The following is a 20,724-nucleotide window of genomic DNA, read 5'->3' on the forward strand; positions in this document are numbered from 1 at the left end:
TCGTGCAGAGACTATAATATTCTCATCGATTTCACGCTCAAATATCTCAAGTTTCTTCCAATTTCTTTTCGACGATTTCCAACTTTCCTTTCCATCGCTACATTTCGTTGCGTATAACATAGAGAAAAAAAAAATCTATAACACAATTTTGCCTCGAGTGAATTGAATTCGCGATCAATTTTGTCGAGTGATCGAATTCCACTCGACAAAAGTACAATAGGAACGTTTTTCCCCTCAACCGCATTATTCGCGAGTGAACCTTGACCTCTAAAATATTACAAGTTCCTCCATTACTGCAACGCGATAAAAATGTATCAAAACGGTTGTAAAAAAAAATGGACGGAAAAACATTTCGGCGACCGGGTGGAGGGATTAAACGTATCAGTCAGTGTCGTCGACGTTTGCACAGGTGAGACTCGCAATCAGTTAATACGAGGCTCTGCACGGTGCAGTGAGTTGGAAATCCGTAACAGTCGAGATAATTTCACCCTAAAACGTTCCTCGTCTCTTTGTTTGGTGGGTAAAATTTATGACGAGAGACGAGCGCGAGTTGAACACAATGCAAGAGTTTGATTGTAATTTTGAACAAAATAACGACAAAAGCAACATCGAATCGCACAGTGGTGTAATTTTCGCTCAGTCAGATTCGGTGCAAAAACGAGGCAACAAACCGCATCGTCTATTACTCTAAGATGTGTCTGTTTTTTCATTGGCTCGTAAGTTGTTCGCTGCGAGCTTAAACTGCAAAGTCGATTTACGGGCGCACAGCGTACAAAGAGAAATGCACCCGCGCAAATCCCATTTCCTCTTTTCAATCTCGCGGGGCAAAGCTGAACCGCTGCAGGCTTCCACCGCAAACCGCTGCCGTGCATTAACCGAAGTGCACATCAAAGCAATCCATGCACTGGCCGGCCCCCGTACGTATCTATCCACGTGACCCCCTCGATCTCCATGGATCAAATTTCCAAGGAACTTGCCGTTTTGTAACGATCGTCGTCTACGACTCGCCTTCCGCTTCGCTCCAAACTTACCTCAGCTCTGCACTTTCGAGTGTCGCTTGTGTGCTGACGTATCTTATCTTCCCCACCTTTCGACTTTCTCTCTCTCTCTCTCTCTTATCATGTTTCTGTATGACGAAACACGTCGAAACGAGGGACGGAAAAACTAGCTGCCGTAGCAGAGAAAACTGCGGAATCCGGCGAAGAAAAAAAATATGTTACGGAGAACTCGGAGATATTTTGAAGTGTTCTGTAAAATGTGATTTATCGACAAAGACGGTATCATCCAAGTTCAGATCCGCGGAATATTCATTTTCATTTCAACCAGCGAAACGAATGAAAATAACCGCAGCACCGTTTCACGATCTCGGATAAGGGAAAAAGGGGCCGGAGTAAATTTCATTCTGCGTGGTATCCGATTCTTCATAAACCGTGGATTATAACTTTGACCCAGTTTCAAATATCCCTGAGAGAATTTTTTTGGCACTGAATTGAACGGAATTGCAAGCGCATTATACGGTTATGCGGACGAGTTTTGCAGACTGCGAATTGGAAAGGATCCATGCATTTATTTCATAGAAATTCAGACTGTACTTTTAACTCTTTTAACTTCTTTAAGTCTACACCTGACTCGGTGCCGTAATTTATACCTGCTGAAACTACAGAGTAACCAAATTCGACTTGCGAGGATAAAATTATTGTATTTATAGCGTTTAGTTTCAACGGACTCAGCAGCGGAGAGGAAATACGCAGAGTTCTGTTTTTTTCCTACTCCGTCGCAAATCCGCCAGTTACAGGAGTTCAATAATCCCCGATATGCGAGAGATATTCAGAGACCGAACGAAACCGCAAACACGTACAGAAATTTGACCACGAGTTATCGGGCTGCGTGGCAACGTATAATCAAAGCAAAATTTTACACACGTATTCAAGAAACTCTGAAGAACTCGCAATCGGTGTAATAAATACGCGAAACTGCACAGTTCTCGATATCATACTTTCGCTTCAAAATGGTATGGACAGGTTTTAAACTGCTTTAATGCAAAGCTGGGCGGCAGCTTCGTTTCTTACGCCTATTTTTTCAATACTAGTACAAAATTAAAGAGTGTAATTTATTCGATCGTTATTGAAGAAAGCCTTAAAAATAGCGGACCAAGGAGTGAACAATCATTTATCAGTGAAATGAATTCGACCAGAGTTAATGAAGGGTGATTTCCTTTTATAAAAGCTGTCAAATCCTCCAAAAAATTACGTTCAATGCAATCAATCTTATTGTAAAGACGGTGCAAGAGTGTTGGAAAATTGGGAAAAGCTGTTTCAAAATTTGATGAAACGTTCATAAAATATATAGTGTTTCCATCCTACCAGAAAACACTAATTATCATCCATTCACGGGTGGGCTAAAAGGCTTGAAAGGTTTTTTTGTTACACGGGTGTCGAGTATCGCCAGAAGGGAGACTCGGAGTCGACATTTGTTTTTAATGGTATCACGTGTTTCGACACCCCGTGTCTACGTAACGTTAAACAAACACGCGTGCCCGGCTTCGAAGCCTCCACTAACACTTCGGAAGATCGTGCCGCGACACTCAGTGTGTCAGGGCGTATATATTCGTCGGTGAACAAAATTGCCGCCGGTTGGTCGGAATGAGTCTTGTCATTAATAACATTCCCCTTGGATCGAGCCTCTTCCCTTTACGCCTTTACGTAATTTCGTAAGATTCAGGAACTCGGTGCCGCAGTATTATATCGGTCCGGGATTTAATTAAACGCCATCGTTTAAGCCCCTGTTTCTATGCCGGCATCATTTTTTTCACGTTAGATTTAAACCGTGGAAAATGAAAATCATTGCAGTCCGTTACCTAAGAGCGTATCTCGAGGAGGTCTTCTATGTATTCTTCCATTCCCTATTACAGATTTTTGTATAAGTACAAACTTTTCCGGAAGATTTTCGTTGTGTTTGGAAATTGAAAATACGCCACTGAAACTTCTTACAAATCTTACGCTTTAGATGTTAGGATTTTCGAAAAACTCGTTTGGGAGGCAATCAACTTGATAATTTCTCAACTCTGAAACGGGCTGACCAAATTTCTTTATTTACAATTTATCACCGACACGTTAACAGTCGTGTAGATTTTGGTAACTAACTAACGATATCTTCTGGTGTGATTGGATTCAGGTTTTTCTTCGTATGGCACAAACGTATCAGGCAAAATAAGAAATTTCAAACCCTAATTTAGTTTCGTGAAATTCCGGTTGTCGAGGCTAAATATTATTCCTTATCGGTTTTTGTTTCGTTTAGACGGGAGAATTCTTTGATCAGCTTTCTTTGCGCTCCCAAGTTATCCGCGAGTGAGGTCAAGAGGTGAGAGACTTTGCGAGTGAGAAGAATCTTGCAAGACAGACGAGTAGATGCGACAAGTACAGGCGTAAGAGTTTCAACTCTTCAACTAACCCTTGTCCTGGTTTGTATCTGTCGACGATACACGGTGATAAAGAGTCGCGTGCAGTTGATGCGCACGGGGATGAAATTGAAACATGGCCTCGGAGATCGGCAGTGGATCCGAGTAATGAGGACATCCATGATGCGGTGAGCGTGTTGAAGTTCTAATTTATGCACCTTTTACGAAATGTTAACGACTGTTTAGTCGGACCTTATGCTAATTTTCAGTTTTATTACCACGCGTTATGTAGTTAGTCAATGGCGATTGAGTCCGTTGGAACTATCTGGCGTATTAGACTGAGCATTGAGCAGCATCTCTTACAATTAGTGTAATAGGCGGATCGTGAAGCCAGACGCTGTCTACGAATAGCCGTCCAAGCTTTAGACACGGTTGCGATATGCACACGATATTAATTGCCTGTTTGCTGTGAAAATAATACCATCTTCTTTTTTCTTTCCTCAATATCTTATTTCCATGGCGTAAACGATATCTGAATGTATACCGAAGAAACGGAATTTGGAAAGTGAATGGTTTCATCACTTTGAAAGTAAAACATCAGGCTGCTATTAACAGCAGCTTGCTCCCGGTATGACTCGATGACGGGAGTCGCGGAGGTTTTAAGAACCCGACAATTCGTTTACTAACACCTAAATGTCACTCCTCATTCTACAGATGCAGGGAAATTAATTGACTCGAAGAGAGACGGGTACACGATTGCGCGCTCGGTTTATTTTCAAACTTATTTCCAACGCGGATACTTATTCTCTGTGACGCGCGATAAAAGGCTTCAAGATCGGTTCGAAACGAATCAAACGAATGGTCGTAGCAATCTCCCCAAGTACATTGTTTTGTAGTAAAAACCATACAGCCTTCTTCGAAAGCTTCCCCTTCTTCAGAGTAATGAACTGTGTCTTTATTCCCGATGTGAATCCAATAAGATGTCTGATATTGAGTTGGTACGAAACGAAGTAAGAATTAAAGAGGAAAAGATCTTTTCCTTGTAGCTTTGGATAGTAAATAGTCACAAAAAAATAATGACAAAAGTACGGAAGACGGTGCTAAAGCAATATTTTCACGCCTTCAAGATGGCCCAACACCTCGCAGGCATTCCACGCAGCACATTGCGTGACATGCCAAATGTAACGCGTTGGCATGCCCATTGTCCATCGGTTCGTCCGCGAGGGAGGAGAATTCGAACAAGTTGGGAACGGTTGGTACCCACGTCATTTCCTGGGCACTTCTCACACGTACCACAGAACCGAATTTAGCACAATCAGATAATGCGGGCTCCGTGCATATCTCTCGGTGTCGTTTGGCGTTCCCGAACCAACACCGACGTTCATTCGTATCCGGACTCTGCGGAGGCCATCGTCGATTTGTCGGTACAATAGGTGGCCGGACGATACCCCATTCCACTGGAAGGCACGTACGTGCTGCAGGGACAAACCGGAACCGCATGCAGATAAGACATACGCCGATCTGCGACCGAACCCATTTCCGGGCCCATTTCCGGACGCTCCGAATTTCCTCGAAAACTGGCGTTGATGGAACGTGCCCGCCCTCTTCCGGATTCACCTTTATAGGGGTCTTTTCTCTCCCGTCTCATGGCGTCGTGGTTTTTATCAACCGATGATGTGCTTTGGAGTCAGGTACGAACTTCGAAGGCGTACCTTAAAGTTTTTGGCGTTTTTATAAGTCAATTTGAATACTATGCAATCCGGGAGATATTTTTTAAAACTCAAGATTCGGTCTAAGCTAACAATTGGTCAACTCTACGTTGAGTTTAAAGCTTCGACGACACCGTGGGCGGTGTTATATTCTGAATAGAAAGTTTTCGTCTCTGGAGCACCTGATGTAAGAATGTATGTAGATGAATGTTTACATGTTGGAATCTTACGCTTCTGATGGGAAGCACGCAAGACGGTCAAAACCGTCTAATAAATGATATGCGGATGTGCGGTATCATTAGTTACGAGAAAATTCATTGTTGGAGATATAAATTTGAAAAACTGGCGATTTTGAAAAATTAACGACGGTGTTATATTCTCTTGGAAGCGATCGTTTCGTTTTCCCGATCGGAAACCGGTAATGCCATCCCCCGTTTAGTGAAGATTTCTTTTTTCTCTTCTTCTCTTACACTGGCAACTCTCGAGACAGAAAGTCTCTTTACATAATGAATTCCACGTCGTTCGAAACACCCGGAGTAACTCGTTTAATGGCGACACCAATTTGCTCTCTACGGCACTGTATCATACGAGTGTCCAGCTTATGCCTATCCTGAAGGAGAACCGTGGCTATACCGGCTATCGAAGTGCCTTCCTAGCATAGCTTTCGAAACTTGACCGAACCTTCCCAGAAGACTTCTCAAGAACACCAATGGTGCCGGATTCTGGGATCTTTTGAGGCTTTCCACGTGCAGCTGGGAACGTCTTTTAACGTAACCATGAGTCAATCGACTCGAACCCCTTATTCACCTTGTGTCATGTCAGTTGTCCTATTCCTCTGAGCAATAGAGACTAGATCTTGACTAGGTAAACTCTCGGGGACAAGTTGGGTCCAGCATGAATAAGCCTCGTAACGGCGCTTTAACGAAACGAACGTGACTTTTCATCGAGTTCTTACTGGGCGCTAGTGACGTTAAGGGACTTTGAACGAGTGCGGCAGATTGACGCTGAATGCAATCAGCGTCGTTAGAATCTTAGGGTACAAATGACGCCTGCCGAAGGTAATCGAGACCAGTGACGTCAAGACCGGTCTTGCGACTCTCGAGGAACTCGCGCCGGTCCAATTATTGGACTCTAAACGTACCGCTGCTCGCTAATTGCATGCGAATATATCCCGCCGCTTTATCGAGAATCTCTCGAGCTTCTCAGTTGTCCGGGATAAAACGACGAGGCGTAACACGACGATCATGTTGCGTGGAATCGAACTACACCGACGGCAAAATTGTCTACGTACGCTCTACAGGTAATGTTCGCGCTACGGTCAATTGGCTATCGCCATTTTATTCGCTTACCGTCTTGATCGAATAACAATTAGCTCTAATTAATTCGTTATGTAAATAATCGCTTTAAGACTAATTAATTCAGAACCAAGTGCGTGAATAAAATTATATATTCCGTCGTTAATACTAATTCTCCAACTTTATCGCTATAAGTGCACGTAATTAAATTAAAAAAAAAAAACATGACGGACGTATATCATACTTTCATTGCACATCATTTTTGCATACCGATACTGTCCAACCGCAGACCAATATATGCAGCTGCGTACGATAACGATTTTTATCATTCTTCCCGTTGTAAATTTCTAGAGCCATTGCAGTATATTTTAACGTTCGAACTTAATCATGAAAGACGGAATTCACGAGGCGATCGAGTTCGAAGATGCATTTTATTTTATTTTGCGACGTTAAATCGAGACGATTCATGCACATATTACTGAAGAAATGTGGCTTGCTTTGTGCCGGACAGTAAAGGGCACTGGAAACTTTACGATCTCGGAAAATAAGTTATACCTTCTTAACTGCCTCTTAAACGTACTATGGAAGAACACTTCGCCGTATGTGAGAGGAATGCAGCCGCATGTAACTAATGAGCCGCGAATAAAAATCGCTAGTAAATACCAACTTTGGCTCCACAAGACCGCAAAACTGGTCCAGAACTCCTTTTAATTGCAACCGGAAATGTAAGCTTCGCTTTTCAAATCGAAGTATCAAAACTTCTGGACAATTGGGCTGATATTATTACACTACTTATTGCACTCTAACCAATTCTATCGCTAAATGTAACGCAGGGCAGTTCAATTTTCGTGCTGAAAACCTTACGGATCATTGAAGAAGATAAATCAAATTCTGAAATCCAGGTTTGTTTTTCACAGCAGTTCAACGATATGCGTGATCAATGAATTTAGTTGATTGGCGTATCGATCAGCGTCAGAGCAGACATGCTCAGTTTGAACAACGGTTCGGGTGAATCAAATCAGGCAAAAGCTTTCGGCGAACGCTGCGCCGCGTGTATTTTGAATTTATAGAAGTCGAAGCGCTGCGGGAGAGCAATTACACTCTGATTCGTGCGTACTTTTCAATACAATACGTGCACAATACTCCGAGTAATTAATTACTATAAATAATTAATCTCGAAGATGGGTGAGGGATCCGTGTCGTGATAATATCAGCATCAAGACGGTGCACAGCCACCCATGAAGAAGAATTGCACATAGTTGGAATTTAATTAATATCTTCACCCTCCTTCTCCCACGGGTGACACCGAGAAGAAACGCCGCGTGTTTAACTGCTCGGGGGATAAGTATACCTATGTTGCCCGATACACACACGCGTCTTTCATCCGTCTGTGTAATGCGAATTCTTCCTTTTGCCCAGGCCTCTTCATAATATAGTGTCACAGCTCACCGTGGGAACGCGGACACTTTTCACTGCAGCATATCCTGCGGGATCTCTGCATTACCGTAATTTTCAATTACGGTGTATTGTCAGCGCGAAATTGCTGAAATGCGTGTGTCAATCTCGAAGAGAGTGATCTTCGTTCTGATTCTGCGTATAATTGATATCTCTGTCGCTTCTTTTTCTGCATATTAGTTGACGTATAGTAAAAATGATCTCGTTTCGACTGTTACAGTATTCAAGATGATATGACACTCGGCTGAGACGAAACGTTGCTTTGGCAGAGCAGTCACCATGAAGGCAATACTTCAGATTTTCGCGGTTTTTATTTTGACCGCGAGTGCCCGTCGCCCGGACAATGACGCCCCCGCTGAGGACGTCTTTGGTGCTCAGCGTCGCGGCGCCTCTCACAAGAACAACCATGCCAACAACCAGCCGAACTCCCCTTATCTTCCGTATCAACAACCCAGGGAGCGGAAACCCAATATCGTCCTCATATTGACCGACGACCAGGACGTCGAGCTCGGTAAGTTCGGAAATATGAAATCCGCAATATCTAACGCATTCTTTCGAGTAATTGTTTTCCCTTCATTTTTCGCTGGTTCTATCTCTGTCTCCTGTGCTCTGGTAGAGTTATTAATAATCGTTGTTTGACTTTAATCATCCGTCACTACAAATAATATAATTATTTGAGAGTCTTTTTCTATCGTGACACTTGTCACTACTCATATTACGGTGAAGTGCTCGTTTTTTTCCAATTCAGAAAGTCCGAATCGCCATTCGAATCACACATTACTCTTGTTGTAATAATTGAAGAGAAAAATGAACGACCGAATAAATTCATTCGTCTCATCCGTCAGAGTTAACTCGCATATGTATACTGATTTCGTTAATAAGAGGCATAAATGGCTGGATAGGAGTAACGCGAGAACCACATGATGAGATTAGCCGAACTTGAAGCGACAATTAGAGAAAGAGCTTTGTTCGATAATCCAGTTGAATAGAATTTATTCAACAGATTGAATTGTGGGTGACTCGGTATCTGTGAGCTCTCAGCTGGTATATACCTATACATAATATATGTATATATATATATATACATATACAAAGGGCACAGGTTTTACCAAGGAATGGGCGGTCGAAACGTTGGGGAATCAAATTAGTCGGAAAACGCATATCGAGTTTTCTACGTGGGTGTGCAATTATCTGGAATTAAGACGGTATGCTGCAGGCTTATCTATATTACACGGCGGTATTGAACGGCTCTGGATCCAAGACCCTCGCCGCGGAGCAAGTCAAATGGTCTAGAGTAAGACCGGTTCTGTTTGCGTCACTTCCGGCCTGTTACCTGAGCAGTGTATCAAACCTAAAATTCAATCGAGTCTGCGTTCTATCTCAGGGACTCTATCCTTCTTCTCCAATTTTATGATGAGAAAATTAAGCGGCGAACATTTCTCCGTCTGCTGTTGAAATATGGTGAAAGGGTGTCCAGCATTGCAGTAAAAAAATCAACTGACGATAAAATTTATCCTCAACTTTTCTTCAGGTTCGCTCAACTTCATGCCGCGTACTTTGAGACGCATCAGAGACGAGGGCGCGGAACTCAGGCATGCCTACGTCACGACACCAATGTGCTGTCCCAGTCGAAGCTCCTTGTTGACTGGCAGATATGTTCACAATCACGAAGTTTTCACCAACAACGATAACTGCAGCAGTCCTCAGTGGCAGAGGGACCACGAACCTCATTCGTTTGCTGCTTATCTGAGCAACGCTGGATATCGGACTGGTGAGTCGAAACGTTGAACCGACTTTTAGGGTAGTGAGTTTGATAATGAATGTCAAAAGTCTTGTAAGTTATATTGGCAGAATGGAGCGCTATAAATTGTCCGATCTAATAAGAACGGAAATACTGCTGTTCGTAAAAAGGAAATCGAACGATCCCAAAATTACAGACGGAAAATGTAATTCAAGTTTTTGATAATGGTCAACACATGTTACACTCGACTATGCTCCTCGTCATTAAAGCCTGACGATGTTTGTTGCCTATTAGAGTTAGGCGTACATGAAGAGTGAGACGTTTCTTCCGGTAATACATAAGAAGGAGTAGAAGAAAAAGAAAAAGAAGAAACGAAAGAGAGAAAAATTAAGATAGACCGTGTTAATTTGCCGACAGTTTGTCGGACCGGCTAATTGGTCGGGAGATTTATTTGAAACGAGTATAGTAATTTGGTCGGCGGTCTTACTCGTTTCGTGTTCGGTTGTTTTGTACGCTTTAGCGTACAATCGCGGTTATCGTATCGATTATTTACCAACGAAAATGCTTGTCACGTAAAAGTTCTTTTCTGGCCCTGCAGGCCATCGCGATACCTTCCTTGTTAAATTGCGTATGTGCCTCGAGGTGGTGTCTTTTCTTACATCCAATCTTTCCACCTCCTTGAACATACTAGCTTGTGAAAAATGAGCATCACTCCATAGAATAACATCGCATAAAGCCGTGCAATTCCTTCCACTGATATCTATGCTAGCTAAATAATACGATCCAGCGCCACGCCGTCTGGCTTTATCGACGCCTCCAGGCTCGGTCCTTACAAATGGACATGATATAACTCACTAAAGTCACCATTCAGACGACGATAGCGGGAATGATGATAGATAGAATTGATAACATTGAATCTACTTCCTCGGTGAAAATTAGAGGGATCATTAAATCTTGTGACAAACCGATGTGTCATTTGAAACCGATCGCGGACACAAGTCAACGAAGTCTTCTTGCGAGAGAAGCATTTGGCGAGAGAATTATTTCATCTGGTTGAAGTGGAGCAGCTGCCGCCAGTGCTGCTGGAGTGAGGTTGAAAAGTTTGACAGCAGAATTCGTGGGGGTCGAAGGGCGAAAAATAAAATTTAATCTACTTCCTTTTGCATCCAAAAAGGCCGAAAGACGAGAAGGAGGGAAAAGGCAATCAGGTCACGTGATTGTTTTCCAAAATGAAGTTCCGTTTTAAACATATGGTACTCGCATCCGACATAATCCGCACGATTTTTTCTTACTTTCTCGGACTTATAATTTTCATTTACCCGAATTCATTTCTCGGGATCAAGCTCCTACCAAACCCAATCCAACCCAAAGGAGCAGGAAGTTGACGTCTGCTCGCGGAGCTTTTGACAAACACTTCCAAAGTTCAACGCCGGCTCAGCCGCAGTCTATCTCCAATCCGTCAAAAATCAATTTCAACTCTATCTGTTTACCAAACGTGACTGGCTGAGTGATTGGTATGGATTTTCTCCACCCCAACACTCGAAACTCCGTTTGCCGAAATTGTCCGTCACCTCACGTTTCGACAGAAAGTGACGAGTAAACTGTCATTTCGAGCGGGGACACTTTCAATTCCGAACGTATATAATACTTTTATAAATATCTTCGGAATGATAATGACGGGCTCCAATTTCGATAAAACATTACACACAATTGTGAATGATGAATGAATCACTGTGAAATATGCAACCTTTACTTTTCATTCATTTGTTGATGTAATTGGGATTTTAGTATCACTTGTAAACCGTGTGCCCATCATTATATTCATGGCTATAAAGAGGCTATTTCTGGAATGAAACTCCACTTCGTAGCGAACGTGATGAATGAAAAATAACTTGCATCATTGAAGCTCCAGTAAGCTCGAATAAGTGGAGCCTTTTTTTCTTCTTCTTCTCAAGCTTCTTAATCTTCCTAGAATCGTGGATTACCCAGAAAATATTACCAGCTAACCGGTTCGTTTCTTTTTGGAAACAAATCATCTCTTCTGTCTCACCGATTCGACAGTTAGATATATCATAATCATACTCGGGCATTCCTTGGGTCTACTCGACAAGTTCCTGATCCTCTGCGTTCCATCGCGCATTGTAATAAAGGACGTGTGTCTCGTGTCCCGAACGGCGATGGACGGTTCGAGGAAACAAATCGATAGGCCCCGCGGCTTTCATCCAACGTAAGCAAGTGCAGCAGCACAGCGTGTGCTCCTGCTAACAATGAGAGTGAGAACTAAGATTAGAACTGACGGTAGCCGGCGCGCGGCACACACAAATATTCTCGGCACACATTCTGCACTCTGGTGTAGACTCCGTTGTGTGCTTAGGTCTCGGCAGGGCTATGAAGGCTTGTAGCCCTTCTTAGGTCGCCACTTGACAGTCCGTTCGTCGGTCGGTCCCCGCGCCACAGAAAGAGAGGAAAGAAACAAAAAGGTCGAGAGAGGAAGGAGAGAGCAAGGCCGTTGATCTCTGTGCGCCACTCGGGCTCTGTTCACACAGTTTCGTCATTGTGTTAGTCCGCGGGACAACCGGTCGTCATGATACAAGACGGAAGAAAAAGGAAAGACGAAACAGGACCCGGGACGTGTAATCTCAAACGTAGCAATTACAAGCGTCGATGTTCTCGGTGCTGATGTTAGTCACATCGGTACCGAACCGTTTCATGATTAATGGCATCTACGCCTCTTCGCGGAGGTAAATGAACATCTGAGTATTATCGAGCTGTTCGGCTGTTCAACTGAACTTGACGCGGGTCGTCAAAGACCTTGAGTACATACCTACCTCATTAAAGTTTGAACTCCGCGAAGTTCAGGGTGGATTTACCTGTGGAGGGCACCTGGAGGCGGTAACCTACACTTTGAGGTGAAAAAGTAAGCGAAGTAACCTAAGTCTCTTACCTAATCCTCAGGTGTTCTAAAGTGCTGAGCATGAATCAGGTTTGTAAAGTGACACCGGCCATAGGATGTTGTAGACATTATCTCACTTTCAACGGTGATGGATGTTGGTACCTACACGCAATTGTATCGGTTTGGAAGACACGATGTACAACTGTTTGAAGGAGACAATGTTGATCCTGTAATCAGCACCGCTATAAATCGATGAAAGCACAATTACGAAACCGCGGTCTATGAAAAACCGCCATTGAGCACTCACTAGCCGAAGAAAATTCATAGATGCTCAAGTTTCACTTCATAATGTCTGATACCGATCTATTGATCTGGAGTTTAACCAGAAGCGCGTGACAACCATATTTAGACCAGTCAAGTCACGTATCAATAACTCACAAGAATTCTCTAAGGACTTAGATACACAAGAAATACATCTTGGTATGAAGGCAGTTAACACGAAAGTAGTTCAGACTTCTAACTATCATTCTAAAAATAGTTCAAAGTTTGTTTGTGTTTAAGACGATTAAGACGATGCGCGTATCTTGACTCCTCGTCGGCGGATATACGCTTGAGTTCTACCGCATATATCGGTGATGAAATATTTATAATCGACTTGACATACGGTTGAAATTAGTATAACAGAAAAATATTTGATTGAGCGGTTGGAGATGCCTGCGCAATCAGACCCCCGGGATTTCTTTCTCCATCTTCATCACTCTGTCCAAGTTATTACCTATGTGAACCTAGCACCCGACTTGAAAAAACCTAACTATTTTTTGTTGATTCTTGTAGGTTTTTGGAGGTAGTTGTTTGTAGTAACAATGATTTCGTTTGTAGTAGTGCCATTTTGCAGGAACTAGAAACGAAAAAATCAGTACTACAATCGACTACAAACGATTCTGTACGGAAATCTACCGATAAATTCGATTTTTTTCAAAATGGGGTACTGGCATTTTTTCAACCCCTTATATTTTTTTTTTTTGGCACTACTACAAACGAAATCATTGTTACCACAAACAACTACCTACAGAAACCTACAAGAATCAACAAAAAATAGTTCGGTTTTTTCAAGTCGGGTGCTAGGTTCACATAGATCAAGTCATTCGATCTCAAAGCGCCAGAACCTGGCTTGTCGAATGGAGAATGGAAGAAAGTATTTCCCGAGCCATGAAAATAATTTAAAAAATTTTCAAGAATCACTAAACCATAAATTTTGTTGTTTGTTAGATAGTGTATTAATTGTACGCTGATTGCATCGAACATTAAACGATGTTCAGTTAAACGCATAGATGTCTTTACAGGAATCTAATTACCTTCCAACGACCCAGAGATTAACACATCCTGAACTTGATAACGTAAAAAAGCAATTACGAGAAAACGACGCACAATTAATGCCTGATGTCAGGGTGCAATTCCCAAGGTCTCGGGATCAATCTTTTTTCGAGAGTTACAATACGTCGAGACGCGCTATTACAGCTATCTTCCTCCGGTCTACACCTTGACTGAGAGCAAACAAAACGTCGAGTGGATATAACCAGTGACTTGAGACTTGACTGTCTTAGCTTCCGTCAACCCGCCGTGAAGCTTTGTGTTGGCTTCAAAGCCCTTGTAAGATACCTACGCATACACCTCGAGGGTTTGTGTGTATACATCACCAAATGTGGTAGATATACGCACTCGTGAAAATTTCACAAACACAATTTTCAGTCAACCGTAAAATGTTTTATGTGTAGACAACAGTCCTTTCCATAGATCAAATAATCACGCCGCGCCCGATCTATCTGAGCTTTCTAGATCCCTAAAGATCACAGATCGAGGGAGGAATTGATATTTCGTCCGGGCGGTTTCACTCAGACCACTTTTTGTTTGTTCAACCTTGACCGAAACAAGAAAGTCTGTTTTTAGTTTGGAGTAGTTACTACGTTCTTTACTGAGACTGAAAAGTAGCTGTCAGCCCAAAAATAAATTTGTAACCAGCCGTTGGCGTTGGTAAGAACATAACTGATGACCTTAACAGGACCGTTATATGGAAATACTTACCCCAAGAAAATACGACAGAGACCAAAGAGACGATGCTTTTAGTCCAAAGTGTTGATGACTGATGAACTGCTCACGTGAATGTCTCGACAACTTATTTCAGCAGATATTGAATGTCTTTCGCAGTCCGATAAGTTGTCGATGGGTTTTGAAACATTTCATACCAACGCAACGTAATGGAGCTTTGTTTTATGAAATTTGTAGTATGATACTTGATACTGAAGATGGTTATGTTAACCCGGTGTCACTTGATACTTCACTTTTGAAATTCGACGAGTAATAATCTCGAAGGTGACAACGTCTCTTTATTTATCACTTCCGGTCTCCTGCCTATTGGTTCTCGCCTCGATAAGGTCGCAGGTGTGTTTCCTATCCCTGTCAAGTATCTCATGGTTTTCACAACGTGACGCGAACCGGTCAAGCCTCAAGAGCCCGGTAGATAGCTTGTCGAATCCCTCGGCTTAAAGCCCCTAAGCCTCGAATCAGCCCGTCGGACGATTTAATATCTCGTTTAACCATTTTCCGATACATTTACCAGCCGCTCACGCGCCCTTCTCAAGTCCTTTATACGTTCATGGCAGTCGAATATCCTGAAAATCCAGACTGGATTGCGATGGAATTTTATAATCGCTCTTGAACCCCGACCCCATGAACTCATATGGCTTGGAACTGCAGCCACGTGAGTTTCAGCGTTTTTGGCATGATTTTAACAAAGGTTAGTAGCCACCGCGATTATCTAGATTTAACAGATGATACCGTTATTCGACTCTGAGCCAAGTCCCACTTTTGTCAGGTCACTTTATCAGCATATTCTTTCAGAGACACTAAAGAATAATTCAAAGATATTTTTTCCATGGAGTGCATGATTTTATCACAGTCATTCACCGGTTCATCCATCTATCTAAGAGTCATGTTACAATCAGAATTCATGAGACTTATGAGACTATGAAAACTTTCCAACCAATACATTCAAGTATCCAGTGATCTCAAGCCTTCCACGAAAAGCAACAGAAACTTAGCTGTAATCACGATTTGCAAAATTTGTGACCTGTGATATAATGCAAAACTTAGCTCTGCGGTTACCCTTGTTCTAAGCAATGATGCGAAGTCACGAAACTCATGAGTAGCACCATGGCATGGACTCGCGACTCAGCTCGCAGACTTTCTTGCGGCAGGACATTTCGATCGAATGCAGAAATAGAAGCCGCGGATTGACCCCTGCTGTCTGGGTGCCCGAGACCGTGGCGTGTTAAGCTGGGCAACATTATAAATGAACCACCCGTGAGTCCTGACTGCGGACAGAAGCAGCTAGTGATGAAACTTGACTGTGAGATACGAAGATAGATGAATCCAGGTACTCGAAAACACAAATACTGTGTCAGTTGTAAGCCTTTTTTCTCATTCCTCTCTCTTTAACTCGATTGAAATTGATGACGGTCTGGTCTGATTTTCGCTCTTATAGTGAAAGTGCGACTTCGAACAGTGGAACAGTGCACGAGGATGGTTAAATTTGGCAAAAATAAACCAGAAGGATCTTTTCTGCATGGACATTGGAAGTCTTAAACACCTTCCGTCGTCGAGACGAAATTTATCTCATCTGAAATCGTACCTTGGACCATTTTCAGCAGCACGGCAGAACAGTGAAGCCTAGCTGGCGCACTAGGTCCAAAGACTGAAATTCAAAGCTCTTAGAGCACTCGTGCAGCATAAAAGAACGAGGAGAGAATAGGTAGCAGACTAGCAGCACACACGCCTGAGGTAAGGGTGACTGACACAGCTATGCTTACGATTTTCTATACACGATGTACATAGGCGTGATAGCCATTGCAGGTGTCCCCCAGTCTCCGTTAGGAGCTCGAAGTGGTGTTATCTATCCTCAGGCACCCATACACACTCGCGTGTCTAACTCTGCAGGTTGAAGGGTCTTCGGGTCGCGCAAAACCATGCGAAATTTTCAGCACGGTCTGCCACTTTGCGGTAAGATGGAATATTTGTCACTTGATCCACAATCGTTTGTCCTTCGGCGTAAAAAAAAAAAAAATCATTTTCAACTACCAAGAACCCGTGCAGTTAACGTCACAAAATATCTTATTGAAAAAAAGGTTAAAATATCGAAGAACTAGAAACCGGAAAAGTGGTACTGAATATGCATATTTTGGCAAGACTCGTTAGCGTGGATAATAAGCCTAACCGAATCAGAGAGAAGGTGATTGATCATGACCTAAGTTCTTCGGTACATAGTCCCAAGGTGTTTTACTGCAAGTGGTTGTTTCTTGTTAAGGTACAACGGTTTTAGCTAGTCCAAAACTGGATGGTACTAACGATAAATTATATCTTGTACCGTATTCGTCTGAATACTGAAACACAAACCGCTACAATATTTCGCGCATACCATTGATAACTGACTCGCGCAAATGACAGAGGAATAATTAATCACGGTGTATAATCTGCATTTCATCTTCTGTACTACGATAGTTTTTGAAAACAAATTTCTTGTACAGTTGAAGAGTTTTTGAGTAAAACTAGATCTGTATTATAGCCGAAAACCTGTCACGTTTGATGATGAAGGGCTGGGATGAATGGGCTTTAAGGTTTATTGCAAGACTGTGGCATTTAGCACTGACCATGGAAGAATAAGGAATTCCAATTTCTGCCCTACTAACCCTCCATTCCGCCATCGTTCATTCTGTTAAGAAAGTTTTAAGCATCACTACTGACGGTGTCGCTATTATCTCTGAAAAACCACCATCATTTCCCGTTGTCGATCATCTCGGATAAGTTTCCTGAAAACTTTCTTTGTCGGGACAATCATCTCTGCGTGACATAATATGGTTTTTCCCAAGATGCGTGAGATCCTATTATAACATACGTACATCCGGCGTTTATACCGTCCATACATGTAAAACGTATACTCTGAAAAACTTATCGACCATCTTCCAAGACTGCTAGAATCCCATCCGATCAGTGATCTACACCACTATTGGATTCAGTTACTTGCTTAACAGATCGTAACGTAGGTGGCAGAGGACGTCCGCACATACGCACGAACGAGACGTTGTTTGCCTAAGATCGGCCATAAATATCGCTGACGCAATGCGGTTTCTATCACGTTTCCAACTATCAATTCAAATTGCACTTAATGCAAACGTGGGCAGTTCAGTGGACGCTCGTAGGTTGTGTATGTGCTCGGAATATCCTCAACTTGATCTCGGTTCTGCGTGGGCCGATTTGCCCAGGTGCTCAGGGACCCAGTCTCACAAGTTTTGCGTACAACAGCTGTGAGGTTGACTCGCGTCGGCGTGGCGAATCGGACATGGTCTTCCCCGTTATCGGCAACGCCTCAGGCAAACCCAGAAGACGCTGCCAAATTAAGTAATTAGAACTCGGAATTAATACAGATGTCTTCTGTGACTACGAGTCGTCAACGACTGAAGCAAAGGTTCCGCCTCTCAGACTGGTTGGCGGCTAACTCGAGAGGTGAAAAACTTGTAGGACGAAGGAGATGCGGTAGGTGGGATGAATCGGTGTGCCACCAGACAACTTCGAAGCCCGGGGCGAAGCCACACGGCCACGTTAATTGCCTGAAAAGTTTGGATCGTGAATGAGAATGAGTGTTTACCGACTACCATGAATACCTTACAGTCCCAACAACACCTGTGAAAGGGTTCAATTCCATTGTCGCGGTGAACGATGTAATTGTTCTCTAATTGTGGCCCTCCATGGCGCACTGCTACCACAGTAATTGCGACTCTACAAAACACTGGTTTGGCTACGTGAAACAAGTTTTTGTTCACCGTTTGTGAGTTGTGAACACGCTAATACTCGCACGTGCGTTTGGGTATCATTAGGTCACGCGTGTAATGTGCGGCGTGTCCAACAGAGTGTAGTCATCGACACGTAGCTATTATCTTGATCGTTCACGTCAGCATCGTGTAATCAGAAATTACATACCCCGTGTCTAATTGCCGGAGAGACAAAGATTATCTAATGATTAAATTTTCAGCGGGTGCACGTTATAAATCAAATAATCCCTTTGCGACGCGTGTTTCCTGACATTTGTAAAAAGTGAACGTGCGCGGCAAACGCATCGGCCAACGGTTACCACGCATGAACGAATAAGAGGAAGAGGCTGAATTGCAGGTTCACCTTTAACGAGATTACGCGTAAGTTACAATTTGATGATACTTAATCGACTTCCTTCACGCTCCCGGCATTCAAGCCTCATTTGTGTAACTAACGGGAGTCACTTACAGATTATACCGTGCGCCGCCCAACAGTAGTCACGATTGTATTTTAGTAGGCGTATTTCCTGTCCACACCGACAATGCTCGGCCAGGCCAACTGATTGCGAATTACGAGCAACACCATACTATTTTATTTCAGAGAAACATCCTCCGGTGATGAGTTATGAACTTCTTGCACTCAGTCTTACGATGCTAGTAAACCGCTTCGCTGTTTCTAAAAATTCGCATTAACTGCAAACAGGTTTGATTTTAAACCGATGACACTGCAACCTGATGTTGATTCTGAATTCCATAGTCCATCTTCTCTCGGTATTTTAGAGAAAAACCTTCCGGTGACGAATTATGACCTTCTTGCACGCGGCATCGTGATCCTAGCAAACTTCTTCACTGATTCTAAAATTCACACTGACAATGAGTGCAAACAGGTTTGAATATTCAACCAAAGATACTACGGTCTGAAATGTTGATCCCGAATACTACGGTCCATTTTCTCCTTGTACCTATTTCAGAGGTCTTCGCTCGTTCCGAGAGTTAATTGAATTGTTTGAGGGGTGGAACGCCGTGCCAGTTTTCATTCCCTTTAGTGTACCCTCGATTATGATCTCGTCCAGCTTTGCTCTTGTCACTAATTGTGCGCATGTACGTATACGTACCTAATATATATTCGTTAAACAAAACGTTCGTCGCATCGACCCTCGGGTCAAGAGAGGCCAACGAGCCGCCAGACTATAAAGCGTTGGATAATTTTGTTCTTCTTCATTTTCATTCTTGTTTTTCTCATCGCAGTATACGGAAGGTGCGGAGGAATTTACACATGACAAATCATCATCGCTCCTAGGGTATACTGATCAAACACACGCAACGCTTTAACGGCCGATGAAAAAGCCGCGTTCAAGTTTCCAGCGCGTATATGTTATATATATTATACGTATAAATATATATATATATATCTAAAAAAATTTTCAATGCATCTTTTTTCAACCTTCTAATCAACTCTCAAGACTCTGTACTGGTCAGCTATCGACTCTCGTGGCGTAGTTTATACTAACCGGCTGCCTGCTGGCGACAAGTGCTCCTTCAATTACTGATCCGGAAAATCTACGACACTCGATTATTCGTTAAGCGGGTCTCTACGGAGCTCTGTAACGCTTAGACGACGACTATAAATTTCAATCCAGTATCCCTGCGACCGAAATTTATCAGCCGACGATCGATCGGCAGATGGTAACCGTAAATCGTTACTCTCTGTTGGCTTAGTTCTCGTTAAACCTGTAATTATTTTCACCCAATGGCGTAATAATAAATACTACCAAGCCCCAATTAGAAAAATTCAAGTCTACAATCGTGTACGTTGAATTTTCTATATCCGTATATCAGGTGTTGAAAATCAAAGCCTTCAAATTAGTTGTCTTTGAAGCTGACCATTTGCCACGTTTCACTGACATCCTTTGCATAGATTTTCCCATCAATTGATGATTTTTAATATCCTATCTGTGTAACGGAATGACAATCACACCTCATCTTCTTCTCCGTGGCTGACGAGATACTTGACACCAATTAATTTTCTTTCAAGAAAGCCTCTTTTCCGTTCCGCTGAAGGTGGGGTAAACCTTGATTAACCGATGAAAACACTGCGTCAAAAGGAACGGTTTTCTCACCCCAATTTCGTAGACTACAGTCCAGCTACGCCCCCGTTTCTCCTCTAGCTGTCACAGATCTCATAGATTAGAGTTTACCCGCGGGAAAAGTTATTATCCAGTTGCCGCGCCAGCCAGCGGCTGACCAGAATCAGCTAGAATTCCGTTCTAGAATTCAGGGCGCCTTTCTCCGCTCGATATAACTCGAATCTGGGTTGGTTTGGCTCCATCGGGTGCGAACAATTCCTACTAATACAAAACCCGGGAGTCTCTC

At 42.9% G+C, this 20,724-nt stretch overlaps 1 protein-coding gene across 2 annotated transcripts in view; it reads left to right on the plus strand.

Moving 5' to 3' along the window:
- Window positions 1-20,724, plus strand: part of LOC124303515 (extracellular sulfatase SULF-1 homolog) — an 85,788-nt gene that overhangs the window by 27,737 nt on the left and 37,327 nt on the right. For both annotated transcript variants that reach the window (XM_046760798.1, XM_046760796.1), the window contains exons 2-3: window positions 8,077-8,367; window positions 9,388-9,627. In XM_046760798.1, the coding sequence (XP_046616754.1) occupies window positions 8,136-8,367; window positions 9,388-9,627 (472 nt within the window). In that variant the 5' untranslated portion in view covers window positions 8,077-8,135. The remainder of the gene's footprint in view (window positions 1-8,076; window positions 8,368-9,387; window positions 9,628-20,724) is intronic.

Source organism: Neodiprion virginianus, chromosome 4, assembly GCF_021901495.1.
Source record: "Neodiprion virginianus isolate iyNeoVirg1 chromosome 4, iyNeoVirg1.1, whole genome shotgun sequence".
Taxonomy (NCBI): domain Eukaryota; kingdom Metazoa; phylum Arthropoda; class Insecta; order Hymenoptera; family Diprionidae; genus Neodiprion; species Neodiprion virginianus.